The sequence below is a fragment of the Battus philenor genome, unplaced genomic scaffold (genome assembly GCF_028537555.1).
Source record: "Battus philenor isolate CCGP_79_NKW_IND1 unplaced genomic scaffold, ilBatPhil1.0.hap1 SCAF_28, whole genome shotgun sequence".
Classification (NCBI taxonomy): Eukaryota; Metazoa; Arthropoda; class Insecta; order Lepidoptera; family Papilionidae; genus Battus; species Battus philenor.
Window position 1 is genome coordinate 8226767 of NW_027181691.1, and position 26708 is coordinate 8253474.

The following is a 26708-nucleotide window of genomic DNA, read 5'->3' on the forward strand; positions in this document are numbered from 1 at the left end:
CAGGTCCAAAATAGAGCAAATGCTATACAGAATAATGCTGCACCAATCATTTCAACCCTGTATTAAAAGAAAAACTGAAATTAAAAAATAGAGTAAAAGGTTATTTTAAAGACATTTTGAATAACATGAATAGTTCATCAAATATAAGGTACATAAGATATTGAATACCTTCCAGATGTTAAAATTGATGTAAAGATGAATTCTCGTTTAAACAATGTCTGGCTGAAAATAAAAAAATGAGGTATAACGTAACGTGAGGTATATTAAACAAACTTGAGCTAAATAGCTGGCGTCCCTTAAATCGGTACAATATAATGATTTTGTTTGCGAAACGTACTCGCAAGGTACCAATAACCAATTGAATTTAAATTTACGAATTACAACAAGCATCCGTTTACGCATTTACCATTTTTTTTTTTCGTAACTTCGTTCGTAAAAATGCGTTACTACTCTATAAATATTAATGAGCAAAACAATACTTTTTATTAGTATAAAATAAATAGATTAGCTATCAAATGAGAAAGCATTTGTAAATGTTTCATAAAATAAACCAATTAAAGGAAAAATTGTACTCATAATGCTATAGGCTAAAAAAACACTTATTCTAGCATCTGACTTTAAAATATTCATAAACGAATATATTTAAACTGTTTTTTAGCGGTCAATCATTCAGAAATTATTTATGAAAATACGTTATATTTACTACAAATCAATCCCCTATACATTTTATATTAAATTCTATTTTCCCTTCCGAAATAAACTGGAATTTATTTTTTTGAAATTGATGCTTATTTATGACTTGTAGAATATTATTTAACACGTTCATTGTTAATATTTCGTTTTATCTATAATAGATTACCACTAAAATTACATTTTATATAAATACATAGCATTAAAAACAGGAGTAAATAAAATGCCAAAAAAAAAATTCCGGGATGAAAATCAGATAAATATTTTTTTTTAACCTGTACACCTAAATATAATTTAAAGAGTTTATGGCTAATTATTATACTTTAATCAATGATTATTTATTTAATTATTATCAGTCTGATATTAATATATTAATTATCGATTCCTATACGAACGAGATACTACTAGATCTTGTCACGTGTATTTCTAGAGTGAGGCGTCGATAAAAAATTGACGAAAGTATTGATCGGTAAAAATGTACTACTTTTATCAACACGCACTAGCTATTATGCAAAATCAGACATCGTTCATACGCACTGAATGTAACTTTAATAAAGGTAATTGAGCCATTTTTTTGTTTTAAAATGCGACATGTGATTGTAATTTTCTACAAACATCAAGCCATGATATTATACAGGGTATCTAGTAACAGATTTAAGTTTTTAACTATGATTATTGTAACAATCCCTCGACTCTTATAATTAAGAAAATATATTCATCGAGAAATTTGCTCAATCGCAACTGGTTTATAGCAGCGTGTGGCGCAGAACACAAGGCTCCATTTGGAACAATATTGCCACCCTTCAAAAGACATTTTAATGACATATTCTTTAAAAAATGAGATCTACATTCATTTTTAATCTTTTGTTAAATGATATATTTTTTATTCTTCTTTCGAAAAATAAATCTTCTCCGAGAAACCGTGTACTTAATTGGGCAATAATTTTTATCACGTTGTCACCCATCATAAATTTCGAATAAAAATTTTTGAACTTTTTTAAATAAAGAACGCTTAGCTTAATTTTAAGAGAGAATGGACTGAATTAAAAAAAAATCATTTTACCGTTATATATAGAGTAATGTTTTGAATAATAGTGACGAACTTTCGGTTTAAACTTAAACCCGTAGAAATAAATAGAGACCACGAACCGGCAAGCATAGAGAAGACCTTCCGCTCACAAAGTAAACAGATGACCTAGTTAAAGTTTTTAGAAGACGTCGATACAGTAGAATTTCAACCAGCCCTATTGGAAATCTGTCAGCAATGTTTATCCACTAATGGATGTCCTAAGGCTTTATTTTATTTAATTACTTTATCATAATGATGAAGAAACTTAACAACAAAAAACTATTTTTATTTAAAATATGTTGATACAATTGTAAGCATTACATTAAGAACTCTGTTAAATTTCCTCTCACGGTCAACGACCTGTAGGTTGTCCAAAAAATTAACGGTTTAATACGTCGAACAGAATGTTTAAAATTATTATCAATAATTAAAAATGCATTTATACTCCGTTCTACGGCACATGCTCCTAATAAAATACCTTAAGAGAAAACGCTATTAAAATAACTAAAATATACGAGTTAATACATTAATTGTCCTACTTTTTTAACTGCAAAGACGGCCGAGTTGAGTTTACCTGCGAATATTGAAATACATAGGTTCCACAGAAGCTTATAACCAATGTAATGCCCAAGAAAACCGTTAAACCAGTCAGAAGCAAAGTACATGAGTGTTATTATTGTATTGTTTTGAAGATGTTAATGCTGTTAGCCGTAAGGCTTTTACATCTTCATCTGACATGAGTTCACGGAACGAAGGGTCTGTGAACTATACTAAACTAACTAAGGCAGAGTTCCCCAAATTTTTTGTGTCGTAGACCCCTTGCCAAGTTTTTCCGTGTTGGGTAGACCCCCTTCTCACCTGATATTGATTTCCTGTAAATTTCTAACTGTAGTGTAGTTTAGTGTTAAAAACTTTAAGTAAAAACACATGTTCATTTAGAAATTTTTTATTATTTATTAATTGGATTTAAATTAAAACTTCTCATAATAAAATTTCTGTTATGTAAAATATACGTAACATATTAATAATTTTTTTACTTCATAGGTACTTTTAGTTTGTCTTTGTTGATCTGTACATAGTGGTTACCTGTTTTTGACTGTATATTCAGTTCACTTTGTTTAATACTATTGTATATATAAATCTAGACTCCGCCGCATTTGCTATTGTATATGGGTAGATTTTGACACCGAAGTCTGATTTGATCTAAGTTTCTGTGGTATTATTTTAGGATACATTTTATTACGAAGAACGTATTTGGCAATATAACTGTTGTCAAAACATACTTTCAAGGATCGATACTTATTGGACTTATACTCTCGTAGCCGCATGGTTTTCATTGTTTCTAGACAATATTCGCATAGTCATGACAAAACATTAACAACCACGTTCTCGTCGTTATCATCTTGTCATTTAAAGTTTTTTTTCTGTTTTTTTTTTTAGACAAATTTTGACACGTCTGTATCTAATGAGCTCCGGCGCCTTTGTATATTAATAGATGAAAACGTACTATGTGTACTATGTTTTATAAACAAGCACTAGGCATTATGCAAATTAAGGCAACATTGATACGCACCGAATGGAGCTCGAACGTAGATAGTAAATTACCCGAAGGGCGCCTAAGGGGACAAAAAAGTTGAACGACCCTGCCAGGATTCGAACCTGGAATCTTCTGATCCGTAGTCAGACGCGTTATCCGTTGCGCCACAGGGCCTATAATTTCAGAGAATAAAGATCCACGTTATAAGTTATTACACAAAACAATCTAATTTTTTTTGAGTTGAGCCAAAATTTAAAAAAGGCAATTAAATAAATAACTAAATAAAATAATACACACAAAAATGTATAACTAGAAAAGATCAAAAGTGTAATATAGAATAAAAGCCAAGAAATTGTAATAGTTAAGGTATGAGGAGAAGAATTAATGGTATCGAATGAAAAGAAAAATGTATATGAAAAGGAAAGAAAGTAGAATTGTAGAAAGAAAGAAAATAAAGGAATGAAAATTCATAGAAGGAACGATAGAAGAGCGCTAAAATAAAAGTATTACATGAAAAAATTATTAAATAAAAACAAAGTTCCTGTCCTACAATAGATAGGATACGAGGGGTCCCCATAGCGGAGGCCATAAAACAAATCAATCTAAAAATTGTTAGTTACTCTTAAATTAAAAATAAGTAAAAACGCTAGTCTACTTCATGATTATTATGACAGGATGCCTGCCTACTGCTGATTATAGCTCTTCTTTATAGATTTATAATATTGCCGATAGGAAGCGATCTGCATCCAGCGCCTTCCGACTTCTGGTCACCGTGGTCTCCAAATCCTTGAAGTGTTTTGCGTGGTATGTGGGTTGCCCACTGCCATTTCCAATTACCATAGGATTACGTCGGATTACGTACTTTCAATTGCCTACGGATTTCGTTATTTCTCATACATACTTATTTCTAAATAAACATTTCTCACTATTTTTGGCTACAAATTGCCACCTAATTTTAAATCTTTTTAAATAAATAATTTTGTCATTTATTTCTATCCTAATCTACATATTTACCAGTAACATCAAGTGTTTCAATAAATTTTATTCAAAAATTAGCGTCGAAGTTGATTATGATTTTTTGCTGTCTTATTATAGTTGCCTTAACCTTTGTCAAATGATATTTTTAATTATATTATGTTACGTAGTTTATAACGTAATATGTATACAGCTGTCAGAGGAAATAATCGAGCATCATTTTTATAAAAATTCTATTGTACTGTTTATTATCCAGTTATGTTATAACTGGATAATTTTAGCTGAACTCAAAAAAAAATAGATTGTTTTGTGTAATAACTTATAACGTGGATCTTTATTCTCTGAAATTATAGGCCCTGTGGCGCAACGGATAACGCGTCTGACTACGGATCAGAAGATTCCAGGTTCGAATCCTGGCAGGGTCGATCAACTTTTTTGTCCCCTAAGAGTTCCCCTTCGGGTAGATTGCTGAATCCGTACAGACGTCCCAAACCGAGTTCCCTTCGCGAAGGCTTTTATTCCAAGACAATCAATGGAGCGTCCGCACAAACATTCTACGACCTTGGCGGCTTTATAATCCAGTAATGAAAATGATATGTTGTGTTAAAAATATATCCAAAATTGAAATGACTAAATCAGATAAAAAGGTAACATATTATTCATGTATTCAAAATTGGATTTTTACAGATAGTCAACATTTTTCTAAATCTATTTTTGTGTTATAGTTGTGGAGAAGAAGTAGGAAGAAATTCCAAAACATCTTCAAAACATTTCCAAAACATTTACTTTGTGACATGTAGCCTAAATGAAACAAGCGAGCAAGTTTCAAGCGAGTTTATTTTTGATTCTTATAAAGAGTGAAATGACTTAAAAATTAGTACTTTTAAATAATAGTTTTATGTTTTTATATTAATTTTGTATGGAACCCCTCAGGGTAAAAGCCAAAAGCTTTCCATCCTAAGTAAAAAAAGGACCAATGCATAGCTACCTCCGCACATGCAGCAGTAGTCGTGCAATAAAGTGCACCGCCCGCCAGCCCGCTTATAAATGCGCGTGCGGCAAACAATGCGAATTACACAACTACCGCCGTTAAATCACTCAACACGTGTTTGACCCCTCCACCGGGCATCCTCAGGACCATTGACCATTGACCATTTTACTCTATCCTTGGCAACTTGGAACCACCCGTGACCTGCCGTAGCCACGATCTCGTCAGCCGATCTGGCATTAGGTCTGCCTCTCGCTCTGGTACCACGTGGTCCCGTCCATTTTAAAACCCTTTGTGTCCACCTGTTACGAGCGAACCTCGCCACGTGTCCTACCCAGCTCCTCTTAGTTTCGAGGGAGTAGGTAAGTGCATCTGTTATACACGTTTTTTTTGCGGATAGCTGTATTACTTATTTTGTCTTTTAACAACACGTAAAAAACACAACACGTAAAACACACACGTATATGTACATTAAAGTAAGTTAGCAAATAAAAAAAGGTAATTTAATAATTAAAAATAATTACCAATCTTTATTTGTGCGAATATTTTTACTTACTTTATTATAGCCGAAATTAATGTATTACTTGACACACAGGAAAAAAGATATGAGACAATTAAAAAAAGAAAATTATATTCTTGCCAACTATATTTTGTAACAAAAATATCAAGTAAAATATAATTCGTACAATTAATTTAACTATACAATGTTTTGTTCGTTCAATCATTTGTGTTGTTGAGTTCGCGAGGTAATTCTCATTCTGTAACAGTCAAAGAACAATAATTACAGAAACAATTTGCTAATGAGAACAAATAATTGAAAATATAGTTACTGATTGCCGTAAGTAATATCCGCTTTACTTTAAATTATCCGTACAAGTCGAGAAAAATAAACTTGGAGGTTATTTCTCCTTCCTGGTCGTTTCTACATTTCTAAAGGTTATGTCCTTAAACGCCTTGGCCGATGGTAAGCACCATATTATCGTGTTATCTAAGCCTATCTTCGACCGGTTCTTGGTTAAGACCAGATTCTCCACAATACTACCATATAATTTTGATAACCTACTGGGAGTGGTTGCCAGACGGAAGAGGACTGAGACTTGAGATCACAGGTCGCAAGTTCGATCCCGGAGATAGAATCTTATATAATTCTCACTTTGTGCACTAATTATATAAGCTTACCACTGCTCATAAATAAGTTTCCAGAGTACCGTATCACACCCGCCTGCCAGGCGTGACGATTATCGTATGTACTACCATAGATATCTATGGGGTAGGCTTTTGCCTTGCAGTGAGTGTCTAGGGGGTGAAACGACGACGGCGACAATATTTAAATATTTGTTTATATATCGTTTTTTTTTATGGCCCCCGCTATTGGAGGCCTCTCTTACCCCTAATTTGTTGGGATCAGGGTCTTTGTTTACAAATAATTTTTTCAAATTTTTATCTTTATCTTAACTCACTTTCATTTTGTTCTTTCATTCCTTCTTGCTTTCATCGCCTTCCTTATATATGGGCTACTACCACACCATCACTTTATTTATTATATTTATGTCTTAACTTACCTCTAAATGTATTGCAGCCCTAATGCGGCTGCATGGGCAATGATAGCTTCGGCGGCTTGACGAATCTCCAAGTGATCCCGCGCAGCTTCCAGCCAAGTCTCGGCTGCGACCAGCGAAGCGCCTTCCAGTGAGGCGACGTAACGAATTGCAGTTGCAAGATCACCTCGCTCTATCCAGAAGCTGAAGAAAATTATTTATTACTCCACATTAGTATTATTACGCAGTTACATGGCACGGAAGACCTTGTATTAAACTATTTTGATGCAGAGAATGACTATCTTAGACTTAACAGTTACATTATATCATTAATATCTAAAAGAATGGGATATATAAAAATTGATTACAGGGGTAAGGTAAAGGGGTAAACACTTTAAATGGGTGAGAGTATAGCTCCTTTGGCAAAAAGCTTTGAAAAACTATTTCCAACCAACCTGTACAATGTGATCTCTGTAATATGTGTCATTGATTTATTTTTTATGTTAAAACGCGACGAGCCAAAAATTCTAGCAGTACAAAACATGCAAAGACAGATAGTAAGCAATAATTAATTTTAATATGTAGCAATCCGAGTTTTGAAAACATCATTACGTTGTTAATTATTTCTGAAATCGTTGATTCTTTGATAGAGTGTATCTCATTGGTTATATCTTAAATTATCTCTATAACTAATCACGCTGTATATCCATAAATAAAAAAACATTTTTTTTCTTAAACTCTACCTCTAAAAATTGCTATATACTCTCTGATCTGAATCCTGTTCTTTTTCTCTACTGGACTAGGATAATCAAAAAACATACTTAAAATATTTAACACGGTAATAGAGAATTAAGTTTTATACCGCGCTCTTTGAAGAGAGTCAAAAGTATCCAAGTCTTCCGGAGGTTCCTTTGGCGGATTGTCAACCTCGACTTGCGGAATACCTGAAACCTTGTAGGAAATATTACTTTAAACATTTTAGTAGTATACTTACGTACAACGTTGTATTGGCGGAAATAGTGACGTCCACAGAAATGATGGGCATGAGCCTTGTTATGGTCGTCAGAAGATAGTGAATGCAGAACGATTCCAGGTAATCTTAGTGAAAATCTATAGGGAAGCCTATATTCAGTAGTGAACATTCTACAGCTTTCAGCTGTAATATCGACAATAACTTCAAAGTAGATTTTCTTTGAAATAAGAAGCACTAAGTAAGAAAAGGACTATATAGCTACTTCCACTTTGTAGCAGTAGTCATGCAATAAAGTGCACTGCCCGCTAACCCGCTGATAAATGCGCATGCGACAAACAATGCGAATTACACAACTACTATCGTTAAATCACTCAACACGTGTTTTACACCACCACGGGGCATCCTCAGGAGTAATGTTACACTAATTAGTGCCAAACACCGAGAGATCTATTAGATATTTAAGAAGCACTAATTTATGAAAAAAAAAATTAACAAAAGTAGAATCACTGATAATAAACAAGACAATTGATTTTACGATTTAATATATTCTGAAAGGAACTCTGTTGCTGCATAGTACGAGTCGATAATGTATCTTTATGCTACAGAACCCTTTATGGTAGCCCTGTGCTATTACCTCAAAATATTTTCCTTTCTTCACAGTTCATTAACAATAAAGATTTTTATATGCATAACGTTTAACCGGCAACCTATAAACATTCGCCAATATTTTACCTGCTACATTTTACATATATTATTGTATAAATACAAAAATTACCTTGAATGATAAAAACAACGATTGTATCCAAGAAACAAAGTAGATCGGCAACGGAGACCCTTCTCGCTCAACCAACGCAACTTTCAAAGCAGTTTTCTCCATCTAGATATAAAATTCACAAATACATAAAATTCTGTTAGTTTTAACAAAAACGGACGGACTCAATGCAAAACATCGATCTGGCTTTAGATGGAGTGTTGTCATTCATTCATTCGTTCATTCACGTCAGACGATGAATGCCTACTATGATATATCTCCTTTTTGATATTCTTTTAAAAATACTCCTTCTCCATCTTATTTTCACCCTCTTTTTTTTATCCTTCACAACTTCTCTCTTTATTCAGTCTTTCATCCTTCATGTATTCTATCACTCAACATACAGCATTTACCCACATTACATTCAGGCCTCGCCTCCTATCCCTCGCCACACTTCCTGTTACATCGGTTTGTTATACCTAATTACGTCACCCATCACCCTGCTACAAAACCAAAACAAAGTGTGGGTCTCCTTCTCTTCCAACTCCTCCAAAGATCGCGACGATAACCACTCTACCGCTGCCCGGATCAAGCGACTTCCACGACCTCGATTATTCCGCTAGTCCACCTAGTGGGGGCTTACACACACCACTTCTACATTCTCGTGGTTCCCACTCATGAACTTATGCTGCACGAGCAATGTTCCCCGTCCACTGCCACTTCAAAAGAACAATTCTCAGAGCTACATCGATTGAACAATTTAGGAACGTGTCAACTTATATAAATGCGAATAACATTAATCATCTAAATAAGATTCTGAATAATTTCAATCTTCATCATGATTTCAGCCGTAGGAGGTCCAGTGCTGGATATATGTCTCCCCAGTATATATCCAATAGGACCGAATAAAGCCTCTTTCTTAAGTTTTCCGCAAGTTTCTGCATTTATCATATAAATGACTCAGCTATGTTCAAGAGTATGCACTGTGAATCCGAATTCAGAGTTGAAATACTCTGTTCATACGATTCTTCAATGTGTGGTTTAAGAACTGTAAATCTATAATAAAAAATAACCTGACATAACCAGTGCGGTTAATAGAGATTTTTTTTATTTTGATCACATTTAATATTTGACTTAAATCGCTTTAGAAGTTTAAGAGTCGCATTCGTATTATAAATTGTTTTTTTTTTCCATTCGAATGCATTTCTCTTTAATTATGTAATGCACTGGGACCGGTTGGCTGCTAATGCATTTTCATAAACAAACCTTATCTTTAATACGGTTAAGTTGCCATTTGCTCGTTTCTCGCGTAATAATTTTGTAAGAATCAAATTAGTTTTTGTTTTGAATATACCGCACTTTATTTCTAATGAAGAATCGTTCACCTTTAAACTTTAAATGCCGCTAATTGTCTTTTATTACCAAAATATGCGAGGATTAAACTTTTTTGCTTTGTAATTTGCCTAAGACCGACTTATAGATGGTATTAAAGATTGTGAGCTATTTGATAATCGCTATTACAAAATAAGGCTTTAATAAATGATATCCCAGTTGCAGTTCTGACTTGGTAACCGACTGCCATCTTGATTAATGTTCGTTAGCAGGAGATATTTGGATTTAACTTACGTAACCACACAGAAAAACACAAATCTCATATATACATATTAGTGCTATTTATATATGCAACAAAAATATTAGTAACTCACTAAAAGAACAAACGATAGACCCATGCTCGGAGTTTCCATTCACAGAAAAACCAAGCTGACTGTTGCAGCTCTAAGTTTCGCTTGTGTGATTAACAGTGGGCGTGGAACATCGCTTGTGCAAACCATCGCTGTTGACACCAAAATGTTTTCGAGTGGCGACCACTAGCCTATAAGTACAGTCGCAGGAAGTCACTTGTTGTGGGCTGGGCAAGACCGATCATCCTGGCGATCTTTTCTTGGGAGTTGTATGCTTTTCACGGGCGTCTATCAGCCGATATGATGATGATAATGAACATACCTTGTAATAATTCGCTTTGAGGACACTTTCTGGAACCACGCCATAATTCCAAACAGTTTTCGGAATAGATTTCATAACGGTAGCCACTAATTTATCTTCACCACCTAAACAAAGTACATTTATTCTATTTTACATCAACAATTAATTTTTATTTCTCTTCGCTACATTATAACCTGAGAATGAATTTACTGAGAACGCAAGAAATTGTGAAAAACGAAATTGGAATAAATGGATGACATTAAGATGGAAGGCACAAAAGCATGGAAATAAGAAAAATTAGTAAGTAAATTACCCGTAACTGTTATTCCCGTGTACCCGGAACAGGAGAATTACGAAAGGCGCCCAATAGCGGAGGCTTTAAAAAATTTCTTTACCGATATAAGTATCTCCAATTTAAAATATTATGAAAAAAATAGAAAGATGCGCAGAGGTATAAAACATTTCGAAAAATATATTAGCTAAAAAAACTTTCCTTAGACAGTTCGCTTTAAACTTTGCGCATTTCACAGTTCATACGCTACAAGTTTTTATTTTTTTTATGGCCCTCGCTATTGTGGGCCTCTCGTATCCCCTATCTTTTGTGGGACAGGGACTTTACGGGTAAATTTATTTAATTATTCACATCTTTTTTATTTTCTTTCTCTTCAACGCTACAAGTTTATATTGTGCTTTAAAAGCTGAATCGAAGAGTAATTATCGTTCATATGATCGCTTTATTTGTTGACATTTAATCAATAAATAAAGTGATCACTCCGAAATAAATTGTTTTTTTTTCTTTCATATTTTATAATTTCAACCGCAAGTATTCCATCGCTAAACATATGCCTCACTTAGAGATTTTAGATGTTTTTAATTTATTAGCATACACTTCAAAATAATTTTTTCTTTTAACTTCTCTACTAAATTGATACAAACTTTACAGACTACACTAATAGAACATAAAAAAAACAACCTGAAGCCTTTTGAATAGCCTTCAATTCTTTGTCGACGGCGATACACGGACATCCTTTCTTAGTGGCAGCTAAGAGCGAAGTAGCCGCTGCCCAAAGCTCCTGCGATCGTTTAGTCTCCTTCTCGGCTTTCAAATGAGCTTTAAAAATTACAGTCTCACTCAGTCTCACATTGTATTATAATGTATAGTACTATAGTATTATAATCCTACTATAGTGCTAATGATTTTCAGGTCATCGTACAGTTTAATAATTCCACCTACTATATATAAGGATAATTGTAGAAGTTATCACATGAAATAAACAACTGAATTTGTTGACGACTCTACTCAATACATTTCGGGTTTTATTATCACCATCACTATTTCAGCAGTATGGATATAGGCTCTCGCTATGAATTTCCAATAGATCCGATCGGAAGTGTCCTGCTTCTAACATCTTCCTAAGACTTTCATACGACCTGGTCATCCACCCACCTTGATGAACGTTCCATACCGCGCCTAACTTTCTCTACTCTCTGTAAAATTAGCTAAATATTCAGTTCTTTAATTTTTATACACTATAACCTATAAACATGACCTAGAGCGTGTTTCTAGAGGCTTTGAAAGCTTTTGAGTGTGCAAGTCTTGTGAAGGAATGTGTACTACACTATCAGTGTAATGGTACAAAAAAATACTAAAAAACTTTATTGTACATCTAGTTATCAACACAGCAGACGGTAATTTTCAGATTAATGCGCAAATTAAGCAAGAAGTAACATTTATTTCTTAGACCTCTCTTTTACGAGTAAGCATTCGCTGTTATCTCCTAGAATAACAACTGAATAACACAAGGGACATCTGGTGATGATAGATTCAGTTCTAAGTTAGGCTCCGTGGTGACCGTTGTTCACCAGAGTACTAGCTTAGACTCACAGAGTCTCAGAATTAACTAAGTTAAACACGTAAACATAATATCGTCGGCTCCACCGAATAAACCCTATGCTATTGCGGGCTTGTTCCGTTTCTGTGAAATTCGACATCTATAGGTAGTATTACAACTAGTGATTTTTTTGAATTGTTCTAAAGTAAAATGAAGGAAACGAAATTCTCTTAAGTAGATTCGTAAGAGCAAGTACGATATTATTTGCGAGAAAAATGTTCGATAAGTTTCTTTGCATGCTTTTTAAAATTTTTGTACTTTTTATGAATATATATTTGAGGTAAAGACTTATTACCATCATGTATTTTAAAGAATCGATCACAAACTAACCCAACGTGACTCGAAAAATCTGTACAAAATATCGTATTGCAATCTTACTGATGATGGTCAATATCAAATTTCGCCCAGATAACATCGTAAAGGACATTACTCTCAAAAACGCTTACATTTAATTCAAGTAAAATCGGTTTTCCGTAATAATTTCCAGAATATATAAACAGAAATTAAACACATGAATGCAGAAAAAAATAGATTTGATTTGTTATATAAATTACCCTTGTAGGTTGAATATAATCAAAATTATCAAAGAAATTCGGTCTTTCGTTTCTCCTGTGAAATTTGAATTTTACGATTACGGATTTATTCAGTATGGGCGACGATATAAAAATAGCGTTTTATCAAACTTTCTTAAATAAGAAGTCTCCAAGCATTGAAACTTGACTATCTGTGCGACATCTTTTTTACAAAAATAGAAACAAAACGACATGGTATTTTAATAGACTAATTATATCATACATTGTGATCATATTCACTTCGTCAGTTCTAAAAGGCGTATTGTGTTGCGTAAATGAACATGAATACTAACCAGCCAGCTTGTTTTCCAAAATCTTCAGTTTGGCGGCCATTTCTGAGCGTTGCTGAGCAAATATTTTCTTCTCGGCCGCCACCTTCTCTGCTACCATACGATCTAATTTCGCCGTGGCCTAGTAACATTCAAAGGCTTTGACATACACTGTTAGAGTATAATTTACTTACTGTCTCCTACATTGCCTTTTGTGAGTGTAATTTTATAAAAGTCATTATAGGGAATTTTTAATTACATTAATAATTCTCTGACCACTTTTCATACATACTCTACAAGAGCTCTTGGAGATATATTTTGTAAAATTTTTAGCTGAACTCTACTTGGAGAAAAGAATACTTCTAACAAATTTCAAAGCCTGATAGAACTAGATATCATAATGTATATTTACATAATACTGTGATCAAAAAGTAAGGTGAATTTGTTTATAAAATGTAAATTATTTATTTAATCTTCCAAATCAATTTCATCCACTTCAAAGTAATCAATCCCTATTCGATAAAACGCAGCATCCTCGAAGCAGTCGAAATAGTCTTTTTCTGGTATTGCCTTGGTCTTGAAGACCTTCTTGGATTCAGTTTTTATATCTTTAATCGTTTCACAGTCCGGCTGAATAGCCAGAAGCCGCACACAACCAAATCAGGCGAATGCGGTTGTTGCGATACGGTTTGAGTCGAGTATTTCGTCATGATTTTGGCATTAATCGCGATTTGATGAGTTGAGTTTGAGACGAAATATTTTTCAATATGATTTGAACAGACGCTTGGCAAATGTTATAGACAATACTACCAACCTAGGAAAAATAAATTATCCGTCTTCCTAATGCCCGGCAGTTTTAAATGACAATTTCCTATTACTTTATGATTACCTTAGTCTAACTATTAACACTTCAATCGTTAAACGTCCTCTGCTGCAGATAGATTTCTCAATGTTTAATACGAAATGATCGCTACATATAAATTATTAAATAAGGGTAATAATGTGAATAAATAAATATATACGTAATGGTGTAACTTTAATAGGGTGTGTGATGTGGAAAAACGTTTATTTAATTATTAAAACAATTTGTGCGCGGAAAATGAATAATTCGCCTACGCGCGGTTGCGCATCGAACCATGGCTCAAATCCGACTCTGGAACTCCAACGGCGCACGTGCTGCGTCTTGGCTACCTGCCAAGAGCAAGCAAGAGCGCGTATCGTGCACGCCGTGCGAGTGAGCGAGACGAGTGGGCGAGACGAACAAAAGGTTAAGCGTTGTGACGACGTCCGCAGGAACTTTCACATATGGCGGCTTTTTATATAGCAATATTATTACAGGTGTTTAATATTTTTATTAACAAGGATCAGGTACCACACCATCTCATATCACAGGTAACAGTACAGACAATTATATAAATCATTGCAAATTTAAAAATTCTGATGTGATACTCATTTTTACCGTAGCATAATATTGCTTTACATCTTCATAACACAGACAAAACATTACTTGTCGTTTACTATTTTCTGAATAAACATTGCAATGACTTACCTCTTCCTCTCTCTGAGCCAGTTTCTTATCTAGTGTTTCCTGATGTCTCTGTAACTGCTTCCTCAGTGCGTCTTTTAACAAATCTTCATTCCTCTTTTTTAGATCTTCTTCCTGTTTTTTGATTATTGATTTATTTAAAAGTTAAAGTATTTTTCTCTTAGTATATATACTACTACTTACTGGTTTCATAGATTTTTTATAAGTTTCCTTATATGCTGTAGAAGGTTCCTTAGGAAAATATTGCATTTTCAAATGCGACTTATATTTGCGATGGCGATAAATTAATCATTGAGTATCCGTGTCATGAAAAAGCATCAACATTATTCGTTGACACAGCAGACAATATTGCCAACAATGCTGTGTATCAAAAAGCATTCCATTTTTGAAGTAATTTTTTTTTCAATTTAGTTTCGAAATTATTATTAATAGCTAAGACAGCATCTCGTCTAAAGGGTGAAGTATCATACTAAAAAGGTAATTAAAGCAATAGATCGCATCGCCTATGCAGTATGAAGCAAAAGTATTATTAATCGATTTTTTGTCTTCTCAATGGCGTATTAGTTTGTGATTTTGTCTATTTGTTCGTTGAATCAAAGACTAACTAACCAGACGAAGAGACTTGGTTATAAAAGCAGGTTAGTCCTATATCCTAGACGTTTTATTGCTGAAATCATTATCAACATAAAATTTACAACTATCAAAATGTGAAGTTTCATAAATAAATAGAAATAAATACGTGAGTAAGCACGTATTTTTTAAACACGTCACTATTAGATATCATTTATTTATATTATTATACATTTAGGTCCTTGAGTAGCAACTGCAAGCCGGTGGACGTGGCGTAAGTAGTCCAGTAAGTAAGTCCCCCCATTAGGTAGACCTGGGTACGGACAGCGTATGATCGGTCATTGTAACGATCTTTGGGACTAGCCTTTGTCTTGAAGTGGGCGTCTATCGGCTGACATGATGATGAATCAGGATCACTTAAATTGATAATTAATATACGTCTTTAAAATAATGCCAGTATATACTATTTAATAGAAACTAAAAGAGCAGTGAACAAACTCAGAAGGGTTTTTGTAATCTCTTAACCCTTAAATGCATAATGATGAAAATCTGCAATATACCACTTAAACGGTATAAGTAGCAGTAAATGCATAGTGTTGTATATCTACAACATAAGGTTTTGAAAAAAAATTAAATAAATATAAAAATATTATACATATATAAATATATTTTCCCTGCATTGTAGTGTACCTATCTGCAAAATATATATTTTTTAAAAGTATAAATAAAAGTCATACATTTAAGGGTTAAGTTATAATACTTAATATAAGAAATTGTATCTCCTTGAGTACATATTATATTCAATGCGCGTTGTTTTGTTTTTGGAAATTTACTGTCATCCAGCGCATAAGATATGAGAGGACACGATCAAGGAAGAAGAGAGAGAAGAAGCCTTAAGCAAAATTATAAACTAAATATTGCAGTTGGGATTAAAATACACAATGAAATGAGATAAACTCGTAACATATGTACGTACCCTCGTCTTGAAGTCTTTATCCATTTGAGCCCGTTGTTCCTTCAGGGTGCTTTCCAGAAATGAATTTCTGTCTTTCTGTTCTTTCTCATTATTCGGAGGCGTGTCTGTGTATAAAATAAAATTATTAAGCTCTACCTTTTATTTAATATATTTTAGATACATAAAAACTAAAAAAATACCGTCCACATTTTTTAAACGAAGTTGGAATTCACAATGAATACCTTTTTTTTTGTAATGATTTAAACTAGATCGTTTCTTACAATAAAGGATTCTTTGTTATTAAGGAGCAGCCTTTTTTTTGTATAAATATAATGTAGGTATCTTAAAGTGAATAAAAAGAGATTACTGTATCTATCATACTACGTAACATCTAGCGGAATAATACGATGACGACTATAATTAAAAATACTCGATTAATGTTTGTCGGTGGAACTTTTATTACGTCATTACACAGATTATGTCCTCTATAATTAATTAAATTTAATAATTCCATTTTAACGCGCACTGCTTGCAAATATACAGGGTGTTATATTGAAGATTTTTAATACCTTAAGACGTTTTTTTATATTGTTTCTTTTGGTTAGAACACGATTATTTTTGTTATTAGAAAAGTTAAAAAATCACTTTGATTCTATTGTGGGTTATGTGCTTATTTTAAAAATAATAGAAAAGTTTGTATTATAATCTTATATTGTGTTATTTATTCAAGAAATAACTCAAAGGAGAAATTTTACAGGAAACCGATTTTTTCACTTTAATTAAAAACTAAAACATATCAGACCATGGTGTCTTTATTAAAAAATATTTGTATAGACTAACTCTATCCACCTGCAAAATATATACACTCTTGAACATAACACCGTGAATAATAAATATCTTTTATTAATTTATGATATCACAAATACATGGTAAAGATACAAAATTTTCATGTAACAAATCAACAAATGAATATTTGCGTTACACTAATTATAAACATATTCCTGTTATTAAATAATTAAACGTTGTGTTGTCTCTTATTCTTTATTTTATAATGCGTCATTTTAACGGCTCGTAATATGACTAATTCGATAAATATTCCACTTTTTTCATCTAAATACGATCACATGGTCATCTTCGTATCATCAGGAAGCAGCGGGCCAGTAGCAACTGTCGAACTTGTAGCATTCAAGTGTGAACGCTTCATGTTAATGGTCATTACAGCAACGATACTTTAAAAAAAAGATTTAAAAAAATTTTGCGGTTCCAAATTTAAATTCGAACGCCAATTTGAATTCGGACGTCATCAGTGAAATAGACGCTTCATTATGTTAGGTTCAAAATTGTATATAGTTTCTTTATATATATAATCTTTTCACCACGCCCCGACCACCATACCCGACTCCAATTTTCCTCGCCATTGAATAAGGAACAAAGTATGTAAACGCGTATAAACTCCTACAAACATCTAAGATGTACACATACAAAACATATATAGTTTTAACCGCATCAACTGCAAGCGATGGACCCATATATTCCTGTCTGATGCCGACGAAAATTCTATATATCATAAATCTTACGAATAAAACGAAATAACGTAATAGTTTTGATTTTCTATTCGTTTTTCTTTTGTCTACAAATTAAAAACTCCAGTTATTATCTGGTCTGATCACCGTTTAGGCTTCAGCCTGGTATTATCCCTGACTATCACTTACAATCAAGTAAACATTCTACGTATCTGATCATTCGTTCAAGTCTAACAAAAGTTACATACCCTCCACTGCTCGATTGACTCTTTCTCTTAGTCCGGCAACAGCTTCATTTAGTTCATCTTCTAACTGTCGTTTCTAATAAAAACAAACATTTGCTTTAGATTACTACAACCAATGTGTTATACTACTTTCACTTACGGCGTGTTGAACCGTGGTCTCTCACTTTTGGTCCTTCTTCACAATCACTCATCGAACCATAAAGAGAGACATACTCGGGATTGCTATACGAAATCTGATCGATGAGGAGATTCATAACAAATGAATGCAGCTAAGAGCAACAGTTAGTTACATATCGGAGGAGCACAAACAAGAGCTACGTAAGACGTCCACCCAAAATGTGAATAGACGAACTTGTTAAAGTTGGAAAATGCTATATGCTAGTGGTCTTATTGGTAATCTATCATGAAGAAAAGGCGTATGTCCAGCAGTGGGCATCTTATAACTGGAATGGTGATGATGATGAATAAATATAATGTAAAAATGAGTTAAGAACGACTTTATTTCATCATTTTACTATAAGATTCCCCAAACTTACATATATTTACACAATTAAATAATTATGAATTATATGACTTATGTGGTGAAGTTATAGTTCACATAAAATACGCGACTGTTAATGACTAAAACCAACTACAGACAAGTTTTTAAATGGTCATTTACAGTGTTAAAAACTTGAATATTTGTAAGTTAAAACAGTTTATTTTTAAACCTGTTTAATCTTTATAATTGCATTTGTTATTTAATAGTGTTAGCAGAAAATTTCATTCATACAAATTACTCATTTATACTTACTTACGTTTGAATTATTCAATAAACGTGTAATATATACGTAAGTTCGTTGCCTAAATATTGTTGTTTAACCAATATCGAGCAATAGTAAGCAAGCGGTTGACTAAGACTTGCGATCTTAGGTCGCGGGTTCTATTCCTGTGATACAACCTTATTTTATACACACTTTCTGCATTAAAAGCTTCCAGAAGTTGTACAGTAGCATCTTCTGCGTACCATAATACCACACTGCAATCGCCAACTCGCCTGCCAAGCGTGGCGATTATGGTATATCTCTTGCGTTGCAATGGCTGTTTGTGAACTAAAACGAGGAACCACTACGTAGGTGTAATTATTTTGTTGATATTGTTGTTATTTGAAAAATATTGTGATTTTCTGTGCTATACCTAATATCCCACACAAATTTTCTTATTATAAGAGTAATATTTGATTAGGTATTGTGCGCATGAAAAATGAAATAAGACTGACAAAGTTTTTTTGGAAAATCTTGTAAACAGTTTTCAGACCTACACGAGAAGATAACAGCGTGTACCATTCAAGAATGAATTACGAACTAAATGATTTGATTCGCAACTGAACGATTGTTACATTTTGCAAGTCACAAAAGGCTCAGATGGACAGGCTACTTTGAAAGATTGACACACACCAGAGCTGTTAAAACCATCTCAAAGTGGACCCCGCAACAAAAAAAAAACCCCGAGGAAAACCCTGGAAGAGGTGACTGGAATGCGTATTGTGTGAAGGAACCAAAAAGAAGAAATATTGGTAAAGAAAGAAGAAGGATAAAGCGTGTTGGAAGAGAATCATAGAGGAGACCAAAACTCAAAGAGTTGTAGCGCCGCAGGAAGAAGAAGAAACAAAATTGGGAGTGGGTTAGAGTATTCTCTACTTTTATTAGACTTTTTATATTATATTACTTATTTTATACGTCGAACGAACCGACAAGTGGGCTATAATTAAAACAAATATTTTGCTGAATCCAGGTGTCATACACATTAATATGGTAAGTCTCACGATAACCTCCTCTTACTAGACTTGCAATTTAAAATACATTGTTAATTAATTTGCTTAGCTTAGACACATTTCCAAATTATGTCATTATATCAATTAACATATAATCATTTCGCTCATTACGTTTTGGCTTCATTCTGGTGAACGGAAGAATATGCTCTGGCATAACTCAATCCATTGCTCTCTGATTGACCTCGAGCTATCTAATAAGGCCCACCGTAAACGACCACATCACGGATTCGTAAGTCATCACCGACAACACACACTCGTCAAAGACCTTCGTCTTCAGGCATTGAGGTATTTGCATCCGGCTTTAATTCGATTTGAGCTATGAATTTATTGCTTCCATTATTTGTTTACTTCACTTGAGTGGTCTTTATGCGTAATAGTTTTCTAAGTAACAAGTTATTTTAATACTACACATTTCAAAGTAACTTAATTATACTTACATATCTATAAGTATGGTAGAGTAACAGATCAGAGTCGCCAGTTAATTTCAATTTATTTTGAGCGTAGTGTACGCCGGGAAGTATAACTTCGTTTTCCTCTGTGTACCGATCTATTTTAGACTCCACCTGAAATAAAAAGACATTTAATACAATTAACCTCTTGCCGTGCTTTAACGAGTCTGATACGTTGTGAAAATTTTTGCACAAATATGAATATGACGTGCCTGACTCGTGAATAGATCGTCAGACCAAACGCATACATTACGGGTATTGTATTGTTTATGAAGATGTTACTGTTGTTAGCCCTAATGCTTACAGCTTCGTCGGTACTGGATTCACGGAGCAGAAGGGTCCGTGAACTAGAACATCACGATCCTAGATCGTGTACAGATAGGCGAGTCAAACATAAACATCACAAAGTAAGAAAAGGACCAATATTTAGCCACTTCCGCGTATGCAGTGGTAATCGTGCAATAAAGTGCACCGTCCGCCAGCCCGCTGATAAATGCGTATGCGGCAAACAATGCGAATCACACAAACACGTGTTTAATCCCTCCACGGGGCATTTTCAGGAGTTATGTTACACCGATTAGTGCCAAACACAGAGTCATCACGAGCCGATTGACGAGTCAAGTAAAAAAATCAAATATACAAATGTATTGGACTAAAAGAACAGCAATAGAAACGCCAATATTTCGAAAAAACAAAGTGCCCATATCAGAGGCATATACAATTCTGCTCGTTTGTGAACTTTCTCGTGCATCAGTATGATCTGTTTACCACGTTAAGACGTAACACTTGGGCCAGAGTTGCGTCGAGCTACACGGCACAGCGAAGGGTTTAATTATACTACCTACAACATTAGCAGCTTTTGAAATAGAAAGCCTGATAATTATAGTGACGTAAATAACAATTTTAGGTCACAGATTATGGTCGCGATATGTCGCTTCCTGTTGTCAACGCAGTACCGACTGTCGGGGCGATCTTTATAGGAGGCCTATATCTTGCAGTGCACCTCTGTCGGCTGACAACAAGAAGAAGAATATCACAATTTCGATTCCCGTGATCATCATATTCTCGATATATTTTATTGACATGTTACACATTCTAACTGCTCACAAACATTGGATAATAAAATAAATATCTTAGGTTTAAAATGAACCTATATTCTCTAATAAGTAATAACTTTAATTACATATATACAGGATGATTAATTATAGGTGTAAAAGTTTTAAAGGGGGCGAATGTATAGATCACTTACTGTGAATTAATGTATGATATACCCTATATCAAAAAATTAATAGTTACAGAAATTTTAATAAACGTAATGATTATTATAGAAGAAAGAAGGGTTTTCAAAATTTAATTTAATTTTTGTTAATATCTGTTCCGACAGACTTTATTGCCATAAGTTATTGGCCTGTCGCAAAAAAATATTTTTGTTACATATTTCAGGGTGATCAATTTATGTATAGATGATTGAATATAGGCGTGGAAGGTTTAAGGCTCCTGTATAATGCCATCGCTCTGAAAAGGGCTACATTATTTTTTTGTTATATATTTGTTACCTTATAATTGTATTTCTATTAATATATATTATTAATATGTATATATTTAGCAAACTTTATATGTATATATGTGTGTGTACATGTGTATATAATCTACTGTACTCTTGAGAACATACTATGCACTTAGGTAAGTGTGAAAGTTTGCAAAAGACACTTGCAAAAAAACCTTTGCAAAAGTTTGGAGTTTGCCGACCAGTTGCATACTGCCTCTAAAACCAAATCAAATACTGTAATAACATTGTGCATTATCATTTGGGAGGATTTCCAAAGGATTTTTTGCCAAACATTCTTTGTTAAAGGATGTTCTTCCATTATAATGACTTCTTTTACCAACCATTTGCCACTGTCTATCACGAACTAACGCCTTGTCGTTTTCCCACTGAAACTGAATGCACGCCGTCATCATCTTGTCGCTGCAAACGCTCAACATTTCTTTAGTCTTTTCTATCGCTTCTTGCGGCGCTTGGATTCCACATTCCATGTAACGAGTCAGCTCTCCTAAAACATAATTTAGTTTTGTCGTCAAAGAAAAAAAAATCTATTAGTCTGAAGTCTTTTGAGTCTATACCCCAAAGCTCAGCAACCATGCTTTTTTAAATTTTTATTTTCCTTTTTTGCTCTTGTCTCGAGTGTCAGTGTTTACTTGTGCTTGTTAGTGATCAAGTTACCTAAGTCACTTCTAATTAGTAACTAACTACTTACTTATCTAATAGAATCAGGCGTTACCTCGCGGAAGTCCATCCTAACTAAGAAAGAGACTAATATCTAGCTACTTTCGCTATGCTGCAGTAGTCGTGCAATGAAGTGCACTGCCCGCCAGCCCGCTGATAAATGCGCGTGCGGTAAACAATGCGAAACAACAACCACCATTAATCTACTCTACACGTGTTTCACCCCTCTACGGGGCATCATCTGGAGATGTTAGACCGACCAGTGCCAAACACCGAGTGAGCTTGAGCTTTGCTTAGCGTACGTGTAAGTTATATACTCACTCATCAACTAAGTAAAATCAAGTAACTTACACGTACCTTAAAAAAAAACCACTCACGTGATCGGTCACGTGACTTTGAGTGGTAGTGGGGGGAGGAAGCATATAAATGGCAGAGCGGTGACGGACGGAGCGAAAAATATTTATTAGGTTACATGTTTCACCTCCATTCGTAACCTCATGCTACTAAATTCAAACTTTGAGTGACATCCACTATCATCAAAAATAACCCTATGCTACTTAGATATACCAACAATAAAATTCAAAATTCATAATATCTTCATTGAAGTATGCATTTATAGGCACTTTTAAAACTTCGTATATTTTAACATTATAAGCGGTGAACAACCAACGGCTCACAATGCTGATCTACAGAGAGGAACCGACTTTGACAATTGTTATTTTTAAATAACAAATTTTATAATATCAACTATGTAAATAAATCGACTTAACATGTTCCACACATTTAGATTACATAACAACAATATAAGATTGATTACATAACATATATTTATTAGTTATATATATTAATTATATATTTTTAATTTAAGATTTTAAACTAAGATAAAGGAAGTCTGAGACATCTTAGGGAACTTTATTATTTATGCGTACACCCGGATCTATGAAGTATTAAATTTTTAGACGACAAAATTTAGACTTTCCTATTTATTTCTATCAAGTGTCTGTCACTAATTTTTATATAGGATTTTTCATTTAGAGGCATAAACAACATGTTTTTGAATTTGTATTGAAAAGCAACCTCTTATTTTTTACTAGATTACAAATATCTTTAAAAATATATTACAGGCAATTTCAAGATTTTAAGTTATAAATAGCGCGCACAGCTCTATTTTATAAAATTAATATAGAATTAATTTCGGCGCCACTGCCTTAAAAGTGTTATTATTGCAAGTATATGAATGTGAAGTATTAATATTTTATATACTTATCCTAACACTTTTTACGTGTCATATTGGAGAACTATTTTCACACTCGAAGAACAAGTTGAAACAAGGGATATGTTCACTGTTCAGCTGGTTGGTAGTAAAATAACACATTAGGTTGTTTAAAAAAAAATAGGTAAGAGGAAGAAAGAAATGTTACCCATTCCTTCTTGGGCTTCGCTTGCGTTCCTCAGCGAAACCTTTACCAGTTCCATTCGTTCGTTCATGGCTTTGTAAAGATCTTTTAGTTTAGGAACCGAAAAATCTGTCATTGTATCTTCAACGAGCTGAAGAAGAAAGTACCTTATTACTTTTCATTTAAAACAAGAATGGCGTGATCGAGAAATCAGGTATGACCCAATCTGATTTGTATTAAAAAATTATTTTTACAGATGCAAAATAGATATCAAATCGAAATTACACCTAGGCTACTCTTCTACGGCTGAGGTACCAGTGCGCGTTCTTTTGTTACAATTTAATTTTTATTTCTTATGGGCTCACTAAATTATATGATTACACAAATTATATCAGGGGGATCGGAAAGTAATATCGCTTTATTAAGTTAAATTCACACGACTGCATTTATAACAAGTTTTTATTTCTAATTAACAATATATTCACATTCGATATCAACAAACTTTCGCCATCTAGTATACAAATTTTCAATGCCGGAGCGGTAAAAATTAATCGGTTTTTCTGTAAATTATGTCGACAGAAACGACATTACTTTCTGGTCTAATACGTTAGAGATAGATAAGATACACCACTTTCTAGAATTGGACAATACATGCCACAGAAAATAAAACTGATACTAAATTACCCTGAATTTTTTTTAAAATCAAACATTACGCATAAAATTCATTATTCTGATTTCATGCAGTAGTCGAAATTAAAGAAGATTTGATTTAAAGTATTTAAGGTTGGAAGTACTTGTCAGTTCTGTTGTAGTTCAGTGAATTCGAATCAAAAAAATAAACGTATCTTTTGCAATCATGTAAAATAACAATAGCGAATAGATATAAAATACTGTGGTAGCCTAGATGTTATTATTATTGGTACTGGTACTACAATTCCATTGTTGAGAAGTCAATTTTCAAGAAGCGAAATACTTTGTATGAAAACAAAGTTTACAGTTTGTTACTGATAATTCCTAATCATAAGTCTTTCAACGTGCAGAAGTGATAGATTTATTATTTATTTAATATCTAGCATATGATGCCTATTCTCTTTGTTGCATCACGAAGTAATAAAATGCAACATAAAACATAATGTTGCATCTAATCTACAGTATTCAAGTAATAGTTTTTGCCCACTGTATCTTTTTTTTTTGGACTGTAGTACTTTTTAAAATTAATTATTTTAATCTCTTTTTCAATCGACCTCTCTCTGGTGAGCATCAATGATGTAATGTTGTCCTTACAATGATAAAAACGTCTTATCTGAAAGTGAAGGGTAGAATCGCTATTTTTCGTTCGCTTTCTTTTTTTACATTCTTACGGGACCTGATTAATTTTTCGGTAGTATTTCTTTTAGAATCGCTTATTATGACATAGGGTTACAAGAGGGAACGGATGGAAAGGCATCTTCCACTACCTGACGATAATCGATTTAAAATATTTCATTGCCAATTATATAGATATCTCAGAAAATTTAATAAATCTTTGGGAGATCACTGGAGATTTTAGGTTCTGGAGAGATCAGTGGACAACTTACGAATAAAATGATGATGACGCTAGTGTGCTATTATCATTAACACTTTTTTTGTACATCATAGACAACAAAAAGAGACAAAAAGAAACACTTCATATGGTACAAGAGGCGGTCTCATCGCTCGAGGCGATTTCTACCAGACAACCTTGCCCCTATTTGTTATATTTAATGGAATCAGGCGTTATCTTGCGGAAATCCATCCTAAGTAAGAAAAGGACCAATATTTTTAATTACACAATTGCCACCGTCAAATCACTCAACACGTGTTTCACCCCTCCACGGGTCATCTTCAGGGGTTATGTTACACCGATTAGTGCCAAACACACTAATGGTATAAACTAACGGTGGCAGTTGTGTAATTCGCATTGTTTGTCGCATACGCATTTGTCAGCGGGCTGGCGGGCGGTGCACTTTGTTGCACGACTACCACTGCATGCGCGGAAATGGCTAAATATTGGTCCTTTTCTTAGCCTAACCTTTTTTTTTATACACCACTTCAAACCCGATGAGGACGTAAAAACAACCCTAGTATCATTAAAAAATAATCTGGAAAGAAACAGTGATAAGGCTAACACAACATTCGTAACTAATCAAATAAATTTTCTAACTTGATTGTAATAAGCACAAGCTGCTTTTGCTGTTTCATAGTTATTGATTGTGGTCTCGTATAAGTCCTTCAGACAAGCCTCCACCTCGCAAATATCCTTCGTCATTACCGGCGGCGGCAGACGTTTGCATATCGTCTCTTCCTCGTCTGAAACAGTATCATCACACGAGCTTAAGGGGGAAGTGGTGAGAGACCACCCATAAACGTATTTGTTTCTTCTCCATGGCAAGTAAAATGAAACCCAAGAGTTATCGTTTTAAAATATATTCAGAGACTTTATACGATGGCAGCGACATTTCACTTGAGAGGTGGTCGTCAGTACGGGCCCCTCGTCCCGCAATAGATAATTCGATGTAAAGAAAAACACTTGCCGGATAGTTAAACTTATATAATATCACAGAACAAGAAATCTCAATCTGAGTTACAAGTATTTCCTTTGTTATACAGCGGTTGAAGCGACACGTCCGCTCGGTAGCGCGGCGCGTCAGAGAGAGAGCGAGATGTATCGAGTGTAGGAAGGGGCATGCATAAACAGATGCGTTCATCGATAATAATGGGGTGCGTT

At 33.9% G+C, this 26708-nt stretch overlaps 1 protein-coding gene and 2 non-coding genes across 8 annotated transcripts; 1 reads left to right on the forward strand and 2 right to left on the reverse strand.

The window, feature by feature from the left end:
* LOC137925881 (MICOS complex subunit Mic60-like) lies at positions 1-26280 on the reverse strand. 6 transcript variants are annotated; one of them, XM_068769356.1, is made up of 14 exons: positions 26145-26280; positions 23987-24113; positions 22229-22392; positions 20327-20452; positions 18080-18152; positions 16330-16433; positions 14787-14897; positions 13262-13379; positions 11478-11615; positions 10526-10629; positions 8546-8647; positions 7660-7748; positions 6822-7001; positions 1-57 (listed from the first exon to the last, which is right to left on the reverse strand). In XM_068769356.1, the coding sequence occupies exons 1-13, from the start codon at positions 26247-26249 to the stop codon at positions 6824-6826; spliced, it is 1539 nt and encodes a 512-aa protein (XP_068625457.1). In that variant the 5' UTR covers positions 26250-26280; the 3' UTR covers positions 1-57; positions 6822-6823. The 6 variants fall into 6 exon arrangements, with proteins under 6 accessions (XP_068625457.1, XP_068625456.1, XP_068625458.1 ...); XM_068769355.1 differs by lacking the exon at positions 1-57 and adding an exon at positions 5971-6017; XM_068769357.1 differs by lacking the exons at positions 1-57; positions 14787-14897 and adding an exon at positions 5971-6017.
* On the reverse strand, positions 3398-3470 carry TRNAR-ACG (transfer RNA arginine (anticodon ACG)). Its single transcript has one exon. It is a non-coding gene; the product is annotated as a tRNA-Arg (tRNA).
* On the forward strand, positions 4624-4696 carry TRNAR-ACG (transfer RNA arginine (anticodon ACG)). Its single transcript has one exon. It is a non-coding gene; the product is annotated as a tRNA-Arg (tRNA).
* Positions 26281-26708: the final 428 nt, after the last annotated feature.

Excerpts from the sequence above, each read along its gene's own strand:
- LOC137925881 (XM_068769356.1), bottom strand. The coding sequence starts at position 26,249 with ATGACGAAGGATATTTGCGAGGTGGAGGCTTGTCTGAAGGACTTATAC. Across the intron at positions 22,393-23,986 it reads CGAAGCCCAAGAAGGAATGG|GAGAGCTGACTCGTTACATG; the intron begins GTAACATTTCTT and ends ATTATGTTTTAG. Across the intron at positions 20,453-22,228 it reads GTGATAGACAGTGGCAAATG|GTGGAGTCTAAAATAGATCG; the intron begins GTTGGTAAAAGA and ends TTTTTATTTCAG.